Source organism: Ochotona curzoniae, unplaced genomic scaffold (assembly GCF_017591425.1).
Source record: "Ochotona curzoniae isolate NIBS_2020 unplaced genomic scaffold, NIBS_Ocur_1.0 contig_3350, whole genome shotgun sequence".
Lineage (NCBI taxonomy): Eukaryota > Metazoa > Chordata > Mammalia > Lagomorpha > Ochotonidae > Ochotona > Ochotona curzoniae.
In genome coordinates, this window is record NW_024465827.1 from 344,209 (window position 1) to 363,814 (window position 19,606).

At 47.1% G+C, this 19,606-nt stretch overlaps 1 protein-coding gene across 2 annotated transcripts in view; it reads right to left on the minus strand.

Annotated features, from left to right (window-relative positions):
- The window catches only part of GABBR1 (gamma-aminobutyric acid type B receptor subunit 1), a 31,042-nt gene that overhangs the window by 4,686 nt on the left and 6,750 nt on the right, over positions 1–19,606 (minus strand). For both annotated transcript variants that reach the window (XM_040979918.1, XM_040979920.1), the window contains 11 exons: positions 17,821–17,955; positions 17,313–17,483; positions 16,461–16,562; positions 16,111–16,176; positions 15,453–15,644; positions 7,729–7,971; positions 7,034–7,097; positions 3,456–3,533; positions 1,945–2,095; positions 1,382–1,514; positions 69–185 (listed from right to left, as the gene is read on the minus strand). In XM_040979918.1, the coding sequence (XP_040835852.1) occupies positions 69–185; positions 1,382–1,514; positions 1,945–2,095; positions 3,456–3,533; positions 7,034–7,097; positions 7,729–7,971; positions 15,453–15,644; positions 16,111–16,176; positions 16,461–16,562; positions 17,313–17,483; positions 17,821–17,955 (1,452 nt within the window). The remainder of the gene's footprint in view (positions 1–68; positions 186–1,381; positions 1,515–1,944; positions 2,096–3,455; positions 3,534–7,033; positions 7,098–7,728; positions 7,972–15,452; positions 15,645–16,110; positions 16,177–16,460; positions 16,563–17,312; positions 17,484–17,820; positions 17,956–19,606) is intronic.

Genomic DNA, 19,606 nt, shown 5'->3' on the forward strand with positions numbered 1-19,606 from the left:
CAGCACAGGCACCTCAGGGAGACGGTCCCGAGAGCCCCCAGGGGCCGGGGCATTGGGAAGCAAGTTACCTTCCTCCACTCCTTCTTTTCTTCCTTTTTTGTGAACACTGTATGTACCCACCAGATCTTGGTGAACATGGAGCCATAGCCCAGACTAAAGCCCAGACCGAGGAGCCAGAGGCGGGCCTAAAAAAAGGACAGAGGACACAGGCAGAACAGGGGTGGGTAGAGAGTGGGACTGTGGTTGAGAGGGGAAGGGCAGTGGGAGCAGGCGTGGGCAGGCAGCAGATGACAAAGCAGGCAGGATACAGCCAGATGGGGATGTGTACAAGAGGGAAAGGACGGGGGATGGTCCTCCTTCAACAGTTCCTCCCATCCATCTCCTACTTGGCCATCAAGGGCAAACACTGCTGACCACTCCTCAGTGCCTACAGATTATAACCTGAACACCCTTAGAACCCAAGACCCCACCTACCTGTCCTGGTTCACCTCCCACCATATTATCTTCCTTGCACTTCAGTCATACTGACTTATTCATTTTCCTTTGATCTACTCTCGTGTCTTTGCTCATCACATAATGTTCCCTTTGCTCCTGAGTAGCCTTCCTTTATTTCCTCCAGTGGGCAAAACCTCTGCACATCCTTTGATGTGCAAATATCACCTCCACTGTGAGGCTATGAGGTCAACCCTGGACTAGAAGTTGCTTTCCCTTCACTGTTTCCACACAGCACCTCTACTTCTCCCACTGTGCTGCTGCTAGGACAGGTAACCCCTCGTGGACTGCCATGTATATGTGTGCTCAAATGCTGTTTGCATAAATGCATGATCGGGACAGCAATGGGGCCAGAAGAAAGAGGCAGTGAAGACGAGCAGAATAGGGGGAGAAGGTGAGTGTTCCCTTCTAGCAAAAGAAAAAGCACTGCTGAGGCCAGCCTGTCCCCAAAGCCACAGAGCCATCCACGCACCAATGAGTCCCTGGAACCTTTTCCCTGTGTGACAGTGGTCCCTTCCCCCAAGCCTCTCTGTCTGTTTAGATCTTTCCTTTCATCCTTCCAAACCCCAACTGAGGCTCCCACAGGAAGTCCACGGTCATAGTCCTCGGCTCCCACACCACAGACAATCCGCCTTTGTTCAAGAGCTCTTTGTGCAGACCCCTTTTCTTCATCTTTAGTACTCTCTCTGTTTCTCTGCAAGGCATGCCATGGCAACCTTGGAACTGACAATGAAGTGCAGAATAGAAGAGACCCAGAAAGCAGGCACAGAGCCAGAGATCAGAGGACTAACACTACGAGGAATGAACACGGACGGACGAGAGCTGGGGAAAGGAAAGGAAAGGAACCCCAAGTCCCAGAAGAGACACGGGAGGATCGCAACTACCTCACCTGACAGACGAAAGGGAACTGGCTTCTCCCGATATGGTAACCATCCAGCCCAAGTGGGAAGACAGCAGCTAACGCCAGCGAGCAGCCCACAGCAGTCAGATTGTTCAGGTTAGGCTGAGAGTTCTGGATATAACTAGGCAGAGGCGGAGAAGGTGGGAGAGGGAGAGAGAACAGAATTACCCCGTCTTCTCTAGACAGGCTTGGCTCTCCAAATACCATGCAATGGCATGACCCCAGCTCCAGGGTCAGGGGCTTAAAGGAAGAGAGAAAATAGTGCTTGGGGTTAGAATTGGATCTGCACAGGGCTCTGCCAATCCAGGTCCCTTCCAGAATGCACCTGATTCATGTATAGCCCAAGACCATGTCATATGATCCCCAAAGGTTGTTTTTTCAAGTCAGCTGCTTTGGAAAAGGGGAGGTCCTACCTGGATCCCCACTTTCATTCTCATTAAATTACAGTGACAACCTGTGCGCCACAACCTTGGCAATTGTACACAATTCATTCCTGCCCCTCGACCCTTTAAGGGTCCCTTGCAAGGGATAGTGGCAGAAGAGAAACTTACCGGACATGGGAATTGTAGATGTTAAAGGAGAGACAGACAACAGCTAGGACAATGCCCAGGCTGGAGAGAACCGAGACGGAGATAAAGAGTTTCTGTGACAGGAAACGGAATGTCTTGATGACCATGGTCTGGTCCGCTGGGGGGGACCCTCCTGCATGGCACAGGGAAAGAGGATGGGAGGGGAAAGAGAAAGGAAGGAAGACAAAGGAACGCAGATGGGATAGGAGGAAGGGGCAGAGGACAAGGTCGCCGACAGACATACAGTCTGGCTGAGGACATGAGGCCTGGCTGCACTCAGCAGGACAGGCAAAATAGTCCTCAACTGTGGCCGTCAGGACCCACCAGAAACGAGATGAGAAAATGGAGTGAATGCTAGGAAATGCTGAGCTCCAGTGCCTCTACACAGCTGTAGAGTTCTGGTTTCTAACAGTTCTTTCCATTTTTCCTTTCTTGCAGCAAAGGAAAATGAGAGGGGGAAAGATGAACAGAGCTGAGGCCTCTCATAACCCAAATTAAAAGCTGCAGAAGACAATTAAAGGATCCTAAAGCAAAAAGGGCCTTCAAACCAATTAGTGTGGCCTCCTAACCCTAGGCAAAGAAACAAAATAATCAGAGACTTTAACCCTGGCAGGGTGATATTTCCAAAGTTGCTTTCCAGTTATTATTAAAGGGAAGTTCGAATTTGTCACACTGTACCCAAAAAAAAAGAGAAAACAAAACAACAATAACAAAACTAATTGCAATTTGCCTGGATTTAAAAAAGGGGGGGGGGGGGGGCGGGGATAATGTAGGCCACACAACATTTATAGCAGTACAGAACGCTGTCCTAAATTTGAATTATTAAAAAAAAAAAAAAAACTGCAAAGCTCCAGCAGTGCTGGAAAGAGCTAGATTTCAGTGGGGCAGGGCAGATGGAGCCATCTTCGCCAGCTTCACCTCCCCCACACCAACCTGCAGGTGCTGAGCCTTTCTGCCGCAATTGGTCCTGCCTTTTACCCACCTCCAAGCATCTTTCCCATTTCCGCTCTACTAGTCTACCCAGAACACAAGGGATAATTACTTACTTTCTCTAAAAAAACACACTTTGGTAGACCATAATGTGAGGGTTTCTGCCCTGTCCGACAGTTTAAGCCACTGCCTTCCTGACAGAGAGGCAGCTCAAGGCTTGAAGTAGCTGGTTCAGATTCATCAAGGCAGCAGGACATCTGGGAAACCCAAATGCAGTTTCCATTTCCCAGCCCCTGTCTGCCCTCTGCCTCGAATCCTCAGTTACCCCAGCAATGTACCATTAAAAACAGCACAGTCCACCGTCTATTCTCTGTTCAAGCACACCAGTCTCCCCTAACCCACGTCTTGGAGGTTGTGTTTGCTGTCTCTTAATGCCTGCCCCGGCCTCTCTCCCAGCTACAGCTCAAATTCACTACCCCCAACCCCCAATCCTCATTTAAACACAAGGCCCTTTCCTGGATCGTCCAGAGGGTTGAAGGAACATATAAACAGGATGAGCTTACCAATCCACTTATCCGTCTTGGACCAGGAAAGATCATCCTTGGTGCTGTCATAGTAGCCAATCTTCTTATAGCTGCCACCTGGCAGGTGACAACAGAAAGAATGACCGGGGCAGGTGAAGGGTCCCTTGTAGAACTTTCAACTTCCCACTTGCTTAATGCTGCTTTCTGCCATTGTACCTGATGTTAACTGAATCTAAAAGGTGCTTGTAAGGACCTAGGGGTTGCTTGAATTAGCAATCTGATTTAAAAGTAATATAAGGTGGTTCCCAAGGCAACGCAAATAAGCGAAAACATCTCATATGTTTCAAGCTCTTCCAAGGGAAGGCTCCACAGCATGTCTGCCACCCCTTCCACTGCCTCACACCTCTCCAGAAAGATGCTTCTCACTTTGATACTGGCTTCTAAAGCTTTAAACATATTTCTGCTTATTCTCCTTTGATGGGCAGACTTGCAGGATCTATCTTCCCAGTAGCTTTCATTTTAATTTTAGAAATGTCTCTTCCGTTGGCTTGGATTCTAATTCCTTATATGAGACATTTCTGCCTCTTAAAGAACTACTAACTGAAATCTAGGCACTCCTACAATTTTTGTTGTAGAACTGTCCTGGTTAACAAAGCTATCATTTTAAAGGCCAAGTCATATCCGTTTACCATGGCTGAAGTCAACAGAGAATGGGGGAGTGGGGACAGGGGAGAGGGAAAACCATAAACTTTTAACAGAAGGCTAAGAAACAGTTCTCTTGACCAGACCTTGTAAACCTGAGTGGGAGGTGCAGTAAACACATTAACTCAGAAGTTTTGCAGGGCCAGCATTTGTGGCCATTAGGAAGCGAACTGGTGGATGGGAGCTCTTTCTTTCTGTGTCTTTCTACCTATCAAATAAATAATTCTTTTTTTTTTTTTTTTTATTGTTGCTTACACTGTATTATGTAGTACAGTTTTATAGGCACTGGGGATTCCCCCCACCCCTCCCCCCATGGTGGATTCCTCCACCTTGCTGCATAACCATAGTTCAAGTTCAGTTGAGATTCATTGCTTGCAAACACATGCCTAGCATAAAGTTCAGCGTCTTATTGTCCAGATAAGTCCAGTGGCCTCTTGGGGAGACCTTCTATGGTCTGAAGATAGGTCTAACAGAGTAAAGATCCAGTCAGTTAAAAGCCCCAACAAGGCCTCAGTATCAATATACAACAGGGACCAGCATGATGGCTCAATGGCTAAATCCCCACCTTGCAAGCACCGGGATCCTATATAGACACCAGTTCAAGTCCCGGCAGCTCCACTTCCCACCCAGCTCCCTGCTTGTGGCCTGGGAAAGCAGTGGAGAACGGCCCAATGCCTTGGGACCCTGCACCCACGTGGGAGACCTGGATGAAGCTCCTGTCTGTTGGCTTTGGATCGGCTCAGCTCTGGCCATTGTAACAATTTGGGGGGTGAACCAATGGACAGATCTTTCTCTTTCTCCTCTCTGTAAAGCTGATCTGCCTTTCCAATAAAAATAATAACTAAGACTTTAAAAAAGTTCTACAAATACATAAATGTGATGAATTATCAGGAAATACAATCTAGAAAAGGAAAACAATAGAAATCTTAAGAATGACAGTTTACAAATCAGGGAAATTCAACAAATTTCCTTAAAAATTTTTTTAAAAACTAACTAAGGGGCCCAGCGTAGTCGCCTAGCAGCTAAGGCCCTCACCTTGAATGCGCAGGGATCCCATATGGGCACCAGTTCTAATTCCACCAGCTCTACTTCCCATCCAGCTCCTTGCTTGTGGTCTGGGAAAGCAGTCGGGAACAGCCCAAAGCCTTGGGACCCTGCACCCACGTGGGAGGTTCCTGGCTCCTGGCCTTCCAGCCATGTGGTCACTTGAGGAGTGAATCATCAGATGGAAGATCTTCCTCTCTGTTTCTCCTCCTCTCTATATATCTCACTTTGCAATAAAAATAAATAAATAAATCTTAAAAAAAAAAAACAGATATGGGAGCACCACAGACGAAGCTTCTTTGGGGATCCCTCCAACTGAACTGCTGATCTCAGAACCCCAACCATGAAGATAAGTGTAGGTTCCATGGTCTGACCATGGAGCACATATGTCATGGAGCAATGGACAGCATATCCAGGTGCACATGGAGAATATGGCAGTCCATCAGAATCTGCAGAAGACACTTGGTACCACAACAGAGGATAGACGACAGAACAAATCGATCATCTATCCGTCATGTGTTGACAGTGAAAATCTGGAAAAATGGAGACCCTAAGGTGGACTATGTCAGCCAGTGGATTCTGGAGAGATTTCATGGTCCTTGGAGTGGTGAGACTGGCAGCAACTCAGAACTGTTGAACTATCAAAGCCACCTGAGTAGGACCCTTGGAGCATGCCCCCCATCGGTGACCCTGGGATGGGTGGGAGGCTGGGTTGGGCTTCTCCATTTATCTCCCTCCTTACTCCAGATACAGAAAAAAATGTGGAAAGCAATGGTTGCACCCATTTTCCTGTAGGCCTTGACCCTTTCCACCCTAATCAATTATGTAAGGATTATCAAAAAAATTTTTTAAATGTTTATTGAAAAAAATAAATATATATAAAAAAAAACTAACAGCTTTTGGGTCAGCATTGTGGCATAGCCACTTACCCTGCTACTTGCAACTCTACGTCAAAGTGCCAGTTTTGTGCCTGGGAAGGCAGTGGATGATGGCTCAAGTGCTAGGACCTTGCAACCCAGCAGGGAGACCCAAATGAAGTTCCTGCCCTCTGGTTTCACCCTGGCCCATGCCTGGCTGTTGCAGACATCTGCAGGGTTGACCAATGGATGGATGATCCATCTTACTTGTTCACTTGATCTCTATCTCTAATCTCTTGTCCCTTTTTCTATCTCCCTCTAATATCCTTCCTTTTAAATAAATATTTAAAAAAAAAAAAAAACAGCAGGTTTCAGGTCTGGAGCTGTAGTCTAGTGACTAAAGTCTTTGCCTTGCATGTGCCAAGATTCCATATGGGCACCAGTTTATGCCCTGGCTGTTTTACTTCCCTTCCAGCTCCCTGCTTATAGCCTAGAAAAGCATTGGAGGATGGCCAAAGCCTTGGGACCCTGCATCTGTATGGGAGACCCAGAAGAAGCTCCTGGTTCCTAGCTTCCGATTGGCTCAGCTCCGGCCATTGCAGCCACTTGTCTCCTTCTCTCTGTAAATCTGACTTTCCGATTAAAATAAATAAATAAATAAATCTTTAAAAATATAGCATGTTTCCTAGAGTGACCTTTTCTTATATCCTAAGTATGTACTGACAGATCGTTAATTCCTCAGCCCAAGTCATCAAAAGAAAATCTCCAGCACCAAAATGGAAGCCATTGGGAAGAGATGCTTATTTTGTTAGCATGCCCCTTTTCAGACGACAACCACTGCAATCACAGATACCCACCTGTCCCTAAGTTAATTTATTATTATTATTTCAGAGCTTAACAAGCACAACGGCAAAAAGAGCAGGAGGGGCCTGATAATCTCGTACTGTCTCAGGTATTCTCCCAGGCCCACCTCGGTGGTCACCCGCCTGGCCACACTCCTGGCCCTGCACTCACCCTGTAGCTGCTCGATGAGTGTCCACGCCATTCGAGAACCACTGGCATCAAACACCACATGGCCCTGAGAAAGAGAAACATGAGGAGGAAGGCAAAGGGAATAAAAGCAGAGCAAAACGGGAACATCAGGGACTCTTTGAATCCTTCTGTTTTTGATGTAATTGAGCTTCTGAATGAATACTATTTATGGCATCTCCCTGCATATAGGACATACCCCAGATGCCCATACCCTAGATTTTAGAAACATTATTCTTTTGAGAGCAGCTTTACCCATAAGACTTGAATGGAAAAATCCCCAGACAGAGCACCAGGAAGCTTGCCTTCTTGGCTGTGTGGCCTGAGCAAGTCACCAAACCCACCCAAACACTCATTTTCTTACTTTAAAAGGAAGGAGATGTTCTTTCAGATTATTTTCTCTTTTAAATCCTATAATTCTCATCTGACTTATAAATGCTTGAACTGATTTGAAAAGAAACAAAGGGAAACATTAAAAGAAGAATATGTGAGTTTCTTTCCCTTATATTGCTTTGTGGGTTTTTCTGGTCTGGGGCTCCCCACAGTCCAAGTCTGAGGCTGACTTTGGCAGAGAAATTACTGAGAAGATAGGGTAGACAAGTTTCCAGGAAGAGGAACTTGAGAAGGGGTCCCTTGCTAGCAGAAGGTTGAATGAGTATGAAGAAGTTGGCATAACTCACAGAGACACCCTCGAAGGAGGAGGAGTTCATTGCCCGATAGATTTGGTCAGTAATGGTCTGGTTGTTGTAGTTGAAGTCCTCCAAGCGCACACCTGAACGGCCACCCCCTCCAGATGTCTTGTTCAGGGCCAGGGCCAAGGCCCAGATGGCATCATAGGCCAGAGGTGCCTCCTGGAAGCCTCCAGTCTCCTCAGGGTGTCTTTTGAGTCGTTTGGTTAGTTTCTCTACAAATTCCTGGGATGTCTGGAAAGGAAAGAACATGAGAAATGGATCAGCAAGTGTGTGTTGTAGGGGCAGGGAGTGGGGGCACCAATTCTGACTCAAGCACTTTAGACTTCAATGGAAGGGTTTATGTTCATATTGTCATATTAATCATATTGCATATTCATCCCCTATAATCATACCCTTGTGTCTCTTAGATAGAAAGCTACCAGACTAGGAGAGGGTTTTGCTGGGCTCAAATGGGTTCAAATGTCTTAGCATGCATAGACACTAGCTCAGAACTACAGAAAATCTGACACATCCTAGATAGGGGCTGGCATTGTGGTGCAGTAGATTAAATCACTGTATGCAACACTGGCTTCACATTTTAGAGCATTGGCTCTAGTCCCATCTGATCTAGCTCTAACATGTGAAGGAAGGCAAAGGGGATAAAAGCAGAGAAAAAAGGGAACATCTAGCTCCCCACTAATGCACCTAGGAAAGCAGCAGAAAATGGCCCAAGCAATCCTGTGCCACCCCCATAGGATTCCAGAATGGAGTTCTTGGCTCTTGGCTTTGGAGAGTGAATCAGTAGATGGAAATTCTCTTTCCCTCTGTCTCACTCTCCCTATCCATCCTTATAAATAAACTTTTTTTTTAAAGGCTAGGGAAAAACGGAAATACTCTGAATAATGAATGGTGACAGACAGGCAGTGGAGACAGGGCACAGGGAGATGCAGACACTCCAAGAAAGAGCTGACACGCTGACGCTCTCTCATCTTTCAGACTTTCTCAGCAGAGTTGGCCCAGGATCGGACGGCTCCTCCAGTTCCAAAAATGCTAGACAAAATAACACCATAGCCTTTCTCACTCTGCTTGTAAGCCAGGAAGATTTCTCTTCAGCATACTAACTTCTTGCCATCCTTGTGCTTTTCAGTACACTTCCTCCGAAAGGGTTTTCAGAAGACTGGGACGACAAAAATACCCTTCACATGTTCAAGTCCATATTCACTCTTACCCAAGCTCTCCCAACACTTAATCTTCTTTTGCCAAAAAAGCAAAAAGCTAGTTTATTTAACTCTTGATGAGTTGGATCAACAGATCTGACTCTGTGTACCTGGCAATAAGCTTCTCTGGCTAAATGATCATCAAGTAAATTGCTTAACCTCTTGAAACTGTCTTCCATATAATAGGAGGGGCACTCCATCTTCCCTTCCCTAGCTCCCTTAAATCACACAAGGAAGAAACTCAGCAACTACATAGCAGAAAATCACAAGTAACACATGAATGAACCACACAAATCATCTTTTGGATTTGAAATGCATTAGCACATACACTGTAATGAAGGAATAAATAAAATTTTAAAAGTTGCTCCTCATGCCCTGCCATTGCATTCTACTCAACTTCCTAGAAAGAAATGAGAGAAGGATATACAAAACCCATACAGTGTGGGGCAGTGGAAACAGCCAGCACATTTAAACACAGGCCTGTGTCCCCTACCTTTAAGGATAGGAGCAAGCTCTACTCCTCTCTTAATCATTACCTCTTAGCACTGAGCCCAACCACTAATGAACAAACAACAAATATTTCATGCATCAGAGAAGCCAGAATATCATACCATATCATACTATAATGGCAGACATGTGTCATTAAACCTTTGTCCAAACCCAGCAATGCCAAAAGTGAAGGCTTACGTAACGGATGGACTTCGGGTGGGTAATGATGATGCACCAATGTCAGCTCATAAATTATAACAACTGTACCACTCGGAAGGGAAATGTCGAGAATAGGGACAGTTATGTATGTATGGAATTACAAAAGAACTCTCTAGCTTCTTTTCAGCTTTGCTGTGAACCAAAAATTTTCCCAAAACATTTAATAAAAAAAAAAGTTCAGGGATCAACAGTGTGGCACAGTCGGTTAAGCCACACTGCCGGCAATGCCAGCATCCCATATGAGCACTCATTCCAGTCCTGGCTACGGCACTTCCAATACAGCTCCGAGTTAATGTACCTGGGAAAGCAGTGGAAGGTGGCCGAGTGCTTGAGCCTGAGCCGTCCATGGGGGAAACCTGCATAGAATTCCACTTTCAGCCATTTGGGGAGAGAACCAGAAAAGGGGTAGAGACCTCTCTACCCCTTTCTCTTTGTAACTGCCTTTCAAATAAATAAACCTTAAAAATGCTAGATACTAAATATGCTGCATTATTACTTTGTGAGTTTTCCTGTCTCTTCACTTCATCTTCCTTACTTACACTCAGATTTAGAATTCCAGACCAGTATCTCAGATCCTGTTTTCGATGGACTCTGAAGCATTTATAACTGTCAAGATCGATCTTCACAAATTTAAAATATCCAAGACTAAACTGCACTTTTCCTTATTCCCTACCAATTTCCAGTACCTGCGATTGAAACTTGGAAATTACATCAGACTCTGAAATCACTAGTCCCATTAATTCTTTTGTTGAAATGTTTCATTAATACCTTCCTACCTACACAGACTGATGTGTAGGAGGATGACGACAGCAATGACTAACATGTATAATTTCCTTACTAAGTGCCAGGTATTTCTCTAAGACACATTTATGAATTTATTTAATTCTATAGGATTTATTTCTTTTACTTGAAAATCAGAATTACAGAGAGAAGAAGAGACAAAGATCTTCTCTGGTTCACTCCCCAAATAGATACTACCACCAGAACTGGGCTGGTCTGAAGCCAGTAGCCAAGAGTTTCTTTCTGGTCAGATGGGTGCAGGAACCCAAGGACTTGGGCTGTACAGGACATTAGCAAAGCGCTGGATCAGAAGTGGAACAGCCAGGACCAGAACCAGAGCCCATATGGGATGCTGACGCCACAGGCAGGATTAGCCTGTTATTCCACCTCACTGGCCCCTATTTAATTCTTATGTCTAACCCCCATTTTAAGGATAAAGATATTAAAACACAGAAAAATGATAGAACTTGCTCTGATTTATACTATTAGTAACTGGCAAAGCTGGCATTCAAAATTAGGCAATGTGGCACCAAAGTCCTCACTCTTAGCAAGGATTGCACACCACCTCTGTGCACTGGACCGCCTCTCAACAGCAGAGAGACAGAAACTTCCCGAGTACTGCAATCCTCCGGCTTCCAGGCCTAGCGAATCTCCATCAAAGTCAACAGTCCAGGAAACCACCCAGATGGGAAGGGATTAGTCCTCGCAGCATGTCATCACTCTGCTCAGATCCTCAAACTCTCCGCATACTCCAGGTCACTACCTCCAACATTCCCAGCTACTGGGGGCACCAATACCCCTCCCATGACCACAGACAGGAAAAAACAGGCTGTTTCCCTAGAGTCAACAAATATATGATAATACATGTTCAAAAACAGTTTTTACAATATGTAAGGAAAAACAAAAAACAAAGGAAACAAGGAAAAATGAAAAACAAAAATTCCACAATTTTTGTTTATTTAGAAACGAATCAATTAACCTAGTACAAGCTGATGATCCTACTAGCTTAACAACCCTCTCTGGCTATCTCTAGGTAGCCTACAGGATACTTGACAATATCCTAGAATCTGTGCCTTGAGTTAACTCTTTAGTTTGTTTTGTATCCAGGTCTAGTGGGCTCTGTATTTCAATCAGGATAGCCAAAATCGTATTTGCAGGTACATCACCTCCCATTTTCCTCTCTAGCCCATAGTGAAATATTTCTCAAAATCATTCTAGTTTATTCTCCATTTCCACATATGGCCCCTTAAGATTATCCACACCACTGTTGCTCAGTCTCAGCACTACTCACACTTGGGGAGGACAGCTCTTTCCAAGGATTGGTTTGTGCATTGTATTCAGTTGTGACCTCCAACTGAAAACCACTGTCAGGCCCAGCACTGTAGCCTCATCGCTAAAGTCCTCGCCTTGCATGCGTCAGGATCCCATATGGTCACCAGTTCTAATCCTAGCAGCCCCAGTTCCCATGCGGCTCCCAGCTTGTGGCCTGGGAAAGCATCAAGGACAGTCCAAAGCCTTGGGACCCTGTACCCATATGGGAGACACAGAAGAAGCCCCTGGTTCCTCGCTTTGGATCTAGCCATTGCAGCCACTTGGGAAGTTACCTTTCTGTCTCTCCTCCTCTCTGTATATCTGACTTTCTAATTAAAACAAACAAAAAAAACTTAAAAAAAGAAAACCACTACCCTGGAGCTGGGTCATGGTACATCAGGTTAAGCTAATGTTTGCCACATCAGCATCCCATATCGTTCAAGTCCAAGCTGTTCCCCTTCCAATTCAGCTCCAAGCTAATATATCTGGGAAGGCAGTGGACCTCGGTGGAGTTCTAGGTTCCTGGCATTGGCCTGGGCCAGTCTGGGCCATAACATCAATTTAGGCAGTGAACCAAGAGACAAAAAGTATCTCATTTCTTTCTCTAACTCTCTTTCTGTCCCTGACCCTCTCTTTGTCTTTCTTATCTCTTTCCATGTCCCTGCCCACTGAATTCACTTGTAAATCTTAAACAAAAAAAAAAAAGGAAAGGCGGCAAGGCAGACACTGCCTTAATGATTCTCAAAGCCAGATGCTAGGACCAGTAACCAGTAGCATCATTATTCAGAGGAACTCTCTAAAAATGTAGTTCTCAGCCCCTACCCTTAATCTACTGAATTGGAATTTCCATGGAAAGAACTCTATAATCTCTGCACTAACAAATTTTCCAGATGGCTCTAATGGAAGATAAAGTTTGAGCACCATTGATCTAAACTTTAAGGCCATCCCTTCCTTACAGAGTGATGGCAACTCTGCTGCTTTTCCACGTCTCCATGATATTGGACCTCTTGCTCCTGATCCTCTTCTCGCAATTCTGTTTGATTCCTCTATAATCTCTTCCCCAGTTGAGTTGTCAAGGCTGCTTTTTACTGGAAAATCTTGACTTCTCCACTTGGCAATTTAGGCTGGTATTGCTACCAAGTCTATAGCCTAAAAGGATAAGAATCATCTTTCTCTATAATCAAAGAGCCAGAAAGAGACCCTCCAAACCTAAATAACCCTCTATGTCCCTGTCTCTCAAATCCTGTTTTCTGCCCAGCTCTATTGCCCCTGGCTATGGGATAGAAGTCATGACAGACAGGTCCTGGAATCAGAGCATCAATAATGCTTCCTGGCTTTGATAACCAACTCTGCGTCCCCAGGTTCTTGAGGATAAGTTACTCCTCAAGCACCCTACATGAAAGAAATCTTGTAGAATTGTTTCCGGTAATTTTCAACATAAGCTGCTTTAAACACGATTCCCTTTAGAATGTCTAAGGAAACTGGCAATCACTTGACACGGTGGTTAAAACGCTGCTTGGAATGTCCAGTCCACATCCTGGCTCTGTTTCCAACTCCAATGTCTTGCTAATGCCCATCCTGTGAGCAGCAGACAAGTGCTTGAGTCTCTGCTACTACCTGGGAGACCTTGATTCAGTTGTTGTGGCCCTGGCTTTGCCCAGATACTATGAGCATTCACAGAATAAACCAGCAGGTGAAAAGTTCTCTCTCTCTCTCTCTCTCTGTGTGTTTTGTCACTTTCATTTCTATCTCTTTCCAGCACCACTTTTCCAATAAAATACAAATGACTGCATAAAATTTTCTTAAAACGGGGTAATCAGCGTAGCACAGGGCCTTAGGCTGGGCTTGAGACACCAACATTTCACACAGGAGTTGCTGTTTAAGTCCTGGTTACTCTACTTCTGCTCCAGTTCCATACTAACATAACTGGGAGGTAACGGGGACAGCCCAAGTACTTGGGCTCCTGCCTCTCCTAAGACAGACCTGGAAGGAGTTCCTGCTCCTTGGCTTCGGCCTGGCCTATCCACAGCTATTGTGGTCATTAGGGAGTAAAGCAGAGAATAGAAGATCTCTGGTTCTCAGTCACTTTGCATCTCAAATAAGCAAATGAATCTTTAAAAGAAAATAAAAAGGAATGTCTAAGAACAATGTGATCAGACGCCACATAACTAACCATAATAATCCACTGTCAGAACCAACCCCCAGGGCCTGGCACAGTGGCTAAATCCTAGTGTTGCATACACCAAGATCCCATATGGATACTGGTTCACGTTCTAGCTGCTCCACTTCCTATCCAGCTCTCTGCTTGTGGCCTGGGAAAGCAGTTGAGGACAGCACAAAGTCTTAGGACCCTGCACCTGAATGGGAGACCCAGAAGAAGCTCCTGGCTCCTGGTTTCGGATCAGCTCAGCTCTGGCCATTGCAGCCACTTGGGGAGTAAACGAGCTGATGGAAGATCTTTCTATCTATGTCTCCTCTGTGAATCTGCCTTTCCAATAAAAGTAAATAAATCTTAAAAAAGAAAAAAGAAAAAAAAAAAAGAACCAACCCCAGGCCTTATTTTTTCTTGCTCAGAAATTGCCGTTGGATAAGCAAAATCAGCAAATCGAAATACCAGTGTTTCAGTTAAGCTTTTCGACTTTTCCCTGGAACTGATGGGGCAGAACATCTCAAAACTAGATTTCAGTTCGATTCAATTCTAGCTAGACCACTCAGGAGCTGCGTGATCTGGGACAAGTCACTAAGCTTCTCTGAGTGCCCATTTCCTGATCTATACAATGTAAACAACAAATATAGTATTGCTGTTAGGATCACTGAAATAAGCTGCCTAAGCTTCTGGCTTATCACATAAAGATAATCTTTACAAGAAGCTTTTTGAAAGTAAATTATTTGGGGGCTTTGCTACCATTGACTCATCCCTAGAATATTCCCCAGAGCAGGGACCAGGTGTTTACAGGCCTTGGGGCTACGCCTGGTAAGATAAAGCAGCGGCATAGGTCACCCAGAGTCCCTACTCAGGGATGCAGGGCTGAGCAAGAAAGGTGCCTTTCCTGGCAGCAGCCCCCATCCCCACCCACCCTCACGCATGTCCTGCAGCTGCACGGTCGCTGCCCCAGCCCTCCTAGATCAGGGAATGCGTTCTGTAGCTCCAAGTATGTCTCTCGCCAGCTAAATGAGGCTAAATGATCTCAAAAGTCCCTTTCATAACTAAAACTCTAAAAAAAGAATCATCGAAAACATCATCAGGATCCAAGCTTACTGCGTATCAATCCTGAGTGAATACATTAAGCAACTGCAGCACGAACGTAAGTCACCAAAAAAAAAAAAAACACACACACAAAATGTGTTTCTGCCCAGGAACAGCACGCCTGCAAAGGTGTGCTTGCATGTACCGGTGTCTATAGTGTCATTAACGCCTCTCCCGCATCTGACTTCTCACCAACCGTTCCTGTTTCCATGGTAACAGCCCTTCCAATTGTCAGGGGCCTGCTGAACACACACAGAGAAACACTCTATCCTTTCTCCTCCTCTCTCTCTCCTACCCAAGGAAGCCACAGAGAAACAAAATCCACAGGAAATACAATGCAAACAGGTTCAGGGTGGGCACAGGCCTCTTTCCCTCCGGTACCTCCCAAACTGCACCCCCCGTGAGGCAGGTTCCTTCAGTTCCATCTACCCTCTCAAGTGTCAATCTCTAAGTCCTCGCGGTGAACTCACCATGTTGGAAATGCTGCGGGTGTTGGCAGGGTTCAGCATGACAATCTCAGTGGTAATGTGGCCCTCCACGGCCTCGGTCATCTCGTCCACTGTGCAGTTAATGGACGGGTCATAGATCTTGAACCAGTTGTCGGCATACCACCCAATGAGGAACCAGACATACTTCTTCCCAAACAGACGCTCCTTGTATACCTGAAGAGCATACAAGCAGAGGAGGGGGTGATGTGGTTTGGTTCACTTTGGTTTGCTTTTTCACTCTTATCTCAAATGACACTAGTCAGCTTTTTGGGAAATAGATAAATAATCTGTATGTCTTAGGAGTAACAGGAAAGACACAAGTCCTTCTACTTCGTTCTTTCCCAGCCTCTCTGTTCTTCACTTAGTTTCTTGTAGCCAGCCAAGGAAGACGGGACTTGTGGGCTCCACAAGAAATAAGAAAAGAGAGGAAAAGGAGATCTGGAGAAAGTTCTGTGTGTGTGTGTGTGTGTGTGTGTGTGTGTGTGTGTGTAGAGATGAAACTCAGAGCCAAAAGACATTCATCATCACTTCAAAACGTTGGTTAGCAACTTGAGCAGACCTGCAGCGAGGAGATCCCCAGGAGAAAAATCAAAGCAGAAAGCCCACCCAGACACCCTCCCTCTTCAGCTTCCATCTCCACCTCACAAAAAACTTTCCGGGCTTCTGTCTCGTAGAAGAGTCCCACGATGATTCTGGCATCCTGGCGCTGCAGAACAGAGAGAGAGAGAGAGCTCCTGAGGGACTCCAGGGAACGCCGGAGGGGCTAAGCCAGGCGCTTACACAGCTCTGATTCCCATCCCAAAGTGCTTAGTGCAGAGTAACGCTCAACAGTGGGGGATAAACGTCAACCAGAAGACAGCGCTCGCCTTCCCCAGCGAGATGCCACTGCTTCCCAGCCACACAGTCTGCCCCAGCCCATGCTCTCCAACCAGCCGGCAGTCCCTTGCCCAGCCCTTTTCGAGGCTGAGCCCACCACTCTGACCAGCCCACCTTGAGGTTTTTGACAGGCACAGCAGGATCTGAGAAGAAGCTCTGGCGGAAAGTAATCTCAATTCCGGCCTCCTTCACTCGCTCCTCCAGGTCGTCCAGAGTCTTGGGTGTGAGGGAGAAGCAGTATGAAAAACATGGGATGCATGTCAAGTCCCAACCAGAGGTGTTCACTAGAGACTGCACACTCAGGACAAAAGGCCAGTCTTCTATTCTCAAAGTGAGGACAGCAGGAAAAAGCAGCCGGTCTTAGGTCTGGCTTCCAGGTTAAAAGGTGTGTCATAAGCCCTGCCTGAGCCTCTATATCTAGGCAAACCACCCCAGTCACCCCACTCCTACCATGAGCCCATCTCCTATACTGAGAGGCAAACACCAAACAACCAGGAAAAGACAAGGCAGGGTCTGGTCATACACTGGGATAATAATGTCAGCCCCCAAGAGGCAGTGGGCAGCTGGACAAGAGAATGAGAGAATAGGCCTGAATCACTGTGAAAAGCAGGGAGAGGGTGCTCAAAGGCACTGAACAAAAGAGTAGATCAAATAAAAAGGAGGGAGTGGGCCACCTGCGCCAGCTGTATCAGCAGAGCTGTGGTCTCCCTCGCCACCTCCACACCGCCCTTCCTCCCTCAAGCTCTCCTTTGTCTGCTGGCATCTCTCATTGCCAACCACCAGATTCATGCTCTTGCTGCCTGCCTCTTTTCTTTCTCTCTCTCTCATCTTCTCATACCTCTTCTTCTGTTCACTCTCTTGGTCTCACTTCTTCAGATAAAGCCCAGGCCTTTCCCCCAGTAATGAATCCTGGGCAATGTCTCTCTCCAGAGGGGTTTCAGCAGGTGCCCCCACTGCCCTCCTCACCGAGGTGAAGACCTCTGTGGTCTGCTGGATGGTGGCAATCTTCTTCCAGCCCCACTTCTCAAAAAGCTTCACTCGGGTAGGATTGTGGAGCGTGGCTGATGGATGTGTCCGGAAGAACGTGGGAAAACGCTGCCGGTTGGACAGGGCTGGCGAGCTGGAGCCGTAGGAGAGCTGAGAGAAGCAGGGATGGTACAACAGGTCCGCTTACCTGACCCCACTGAGAGTACTTCAACCCTCTTCCTGCCCCCTGGCTTTCTCTCCCCAACCTAAGCTCCCACCTATCCCCTCAGAAAAATGACTGTCAAGGCCCACAGGGCCCCTCGTTCATGATGAAGAGTGAGCTGTTGTTGCTAGGAGGCCCGCCGGCTCAGGTCGCCCAAGGACTCTTGGCAGTGAGTCCTCCATGGCCCTCTTCAATACAGACCTGAACTCCCCTGCTCGCTTCATACAGCCCACACGGGGAAGAACATCTCCGTCGCCATGTCCTGAGCCACCCAGCCCGGCTTACCACAATCAGGTTCCACATCCGGGCGGCCTCAGCCACAAGTGTGGAGACGGAGCTGCAGCCGGGCATCAGGATGATCTTGATGGGGTCGTTATAGAGCAGCTCATACAGGTACTTGGTGGCTTGGCCTGGGTCACACTGAGTGGGAAGGGAGAGGAGGGCAGGCTCTTCCGGGACCTGTTCCCTTCTCACAGCTCCCACCCTGCCATCTTTCTCTAGCTCCTCGCATTCATTACTACTGCCATCTTCCCCCTCCTGCCATCTCTTCCTGTCAAGTTGCTGTTTCTCTTCTTTCACCAAAATCTCCCTTCTCTGTCTTCCATCTGGCCTTATCTGTATCCTCTTGAGCCCAGCCCCTCCCATCTGTGCCAATGCATTTCTGGCCTTCCCTCCTTGCAGCTCATCCTCCCTCATCGCCACACACATTTCCCCTGTCACCCATGCCCTCTGTGCTGCAGTCAGTTGAAGCGAATAAAGAATTCGCAGGAAGGAGAAGCACACCCCAAGCCCACCAGAAGACTTCCTCAAAGCCCGCCCTTTACTGCAAACTGCCTCTTCCCACCTTCCAAGGTTTCCCCACCCACCCCCATATCTCTTTTCAGGGCGACTGATAAGTAAACAAGGGAGAACAGGGACAAGACCAGTGGGGGTCCGGCGCAGCAGCCCGTCCCCTCCTGCTGGGCTCTGACATTTGATGGGTCTATTAGAAAGGGCAAGAAAAACAAAAGACTTTCAGGATGAACCTGGGCAACCAGCTAGGATGAGAACAAACAGGGGATGCTCAAGAAGCCACAGGGGTCCAGGAGTTCCTGAAAATGAGGCTAAGAGCTGGGGGAAAGTAAACAACCCAGCAGTGGTGAAAGTAAAGCTGGGAGAAGGGGAGTTGAGAGAAGAGTCAGCCTTGGGTCTACCCCGGCCCTTTTCCCTCCTGCAGAGGTGTGACATTTCCAAAGCTGCTGGAGCCACCAAAGGAAGTACAGGAGAAATGGCAGCTGGTGGGGAGCCAGGGCAGAGGGGACAGAGGCAGGAGGCAGGAGGGGACTGGTGAGGAGCTCACCCGCAGAAGAAAATAAAGAAGGCTCCCCAGAGCCTGTTCACTTCCTGCTGAGCCTGACATTTGGGACACCGTGGGACGCTGGAGAAGGGGAGCCAGGGAAAGCTGGCAGAACCGGAAGAACCAATCCTCACCCACCCCTCTGTGCTGCCTACCTCCCCCTCCCCCCTGCCAGGGCACTGCTCAGACACAGTGCTGTGAAGGTTCTCTCTTCCCACCTTTGCCATTCTCAAGGCCCACCTTCCCGCATTCACCCCAGGGCCTCTTACTCCAGATCCAGTCTTCAACCTTTCCCAAGGCCCCAGAGTAGTGTCCCTCTACGTCTCAAGAAAAGCTTACTGGGAACACAAGGACATGCACAACATAACACATCCACAAACCAGGGCCCTGGGTGCTGCCCCATTCCTGTTTCCTTCTCTTACAAGTCTTCTCTCCCTGCCAAGCCCTGCAGGTTCCCTCTCTAAGTGCTTCCCCATCCTCCCTCCCCAACAAACTGCTCTGCCCTCCTCTAACAAAGATCTGGATACGCAGGCAAGAAAGACACACATGCCAATCCCTCCTATGCCCTTTCTGCCTCTGCTACCTCCTCCTCCGGCTGCATTCTCCTAGGCCCCCATCTGCTCCCCATCACCTCCAGGGAATCAACTGTCATCAGGCATCATGAGTTTCAGCTCACAGATCTCCCTACAATTCGCCATCTCTCCCCCTTCCCAAGCCCCACAGACAACTGTCTGT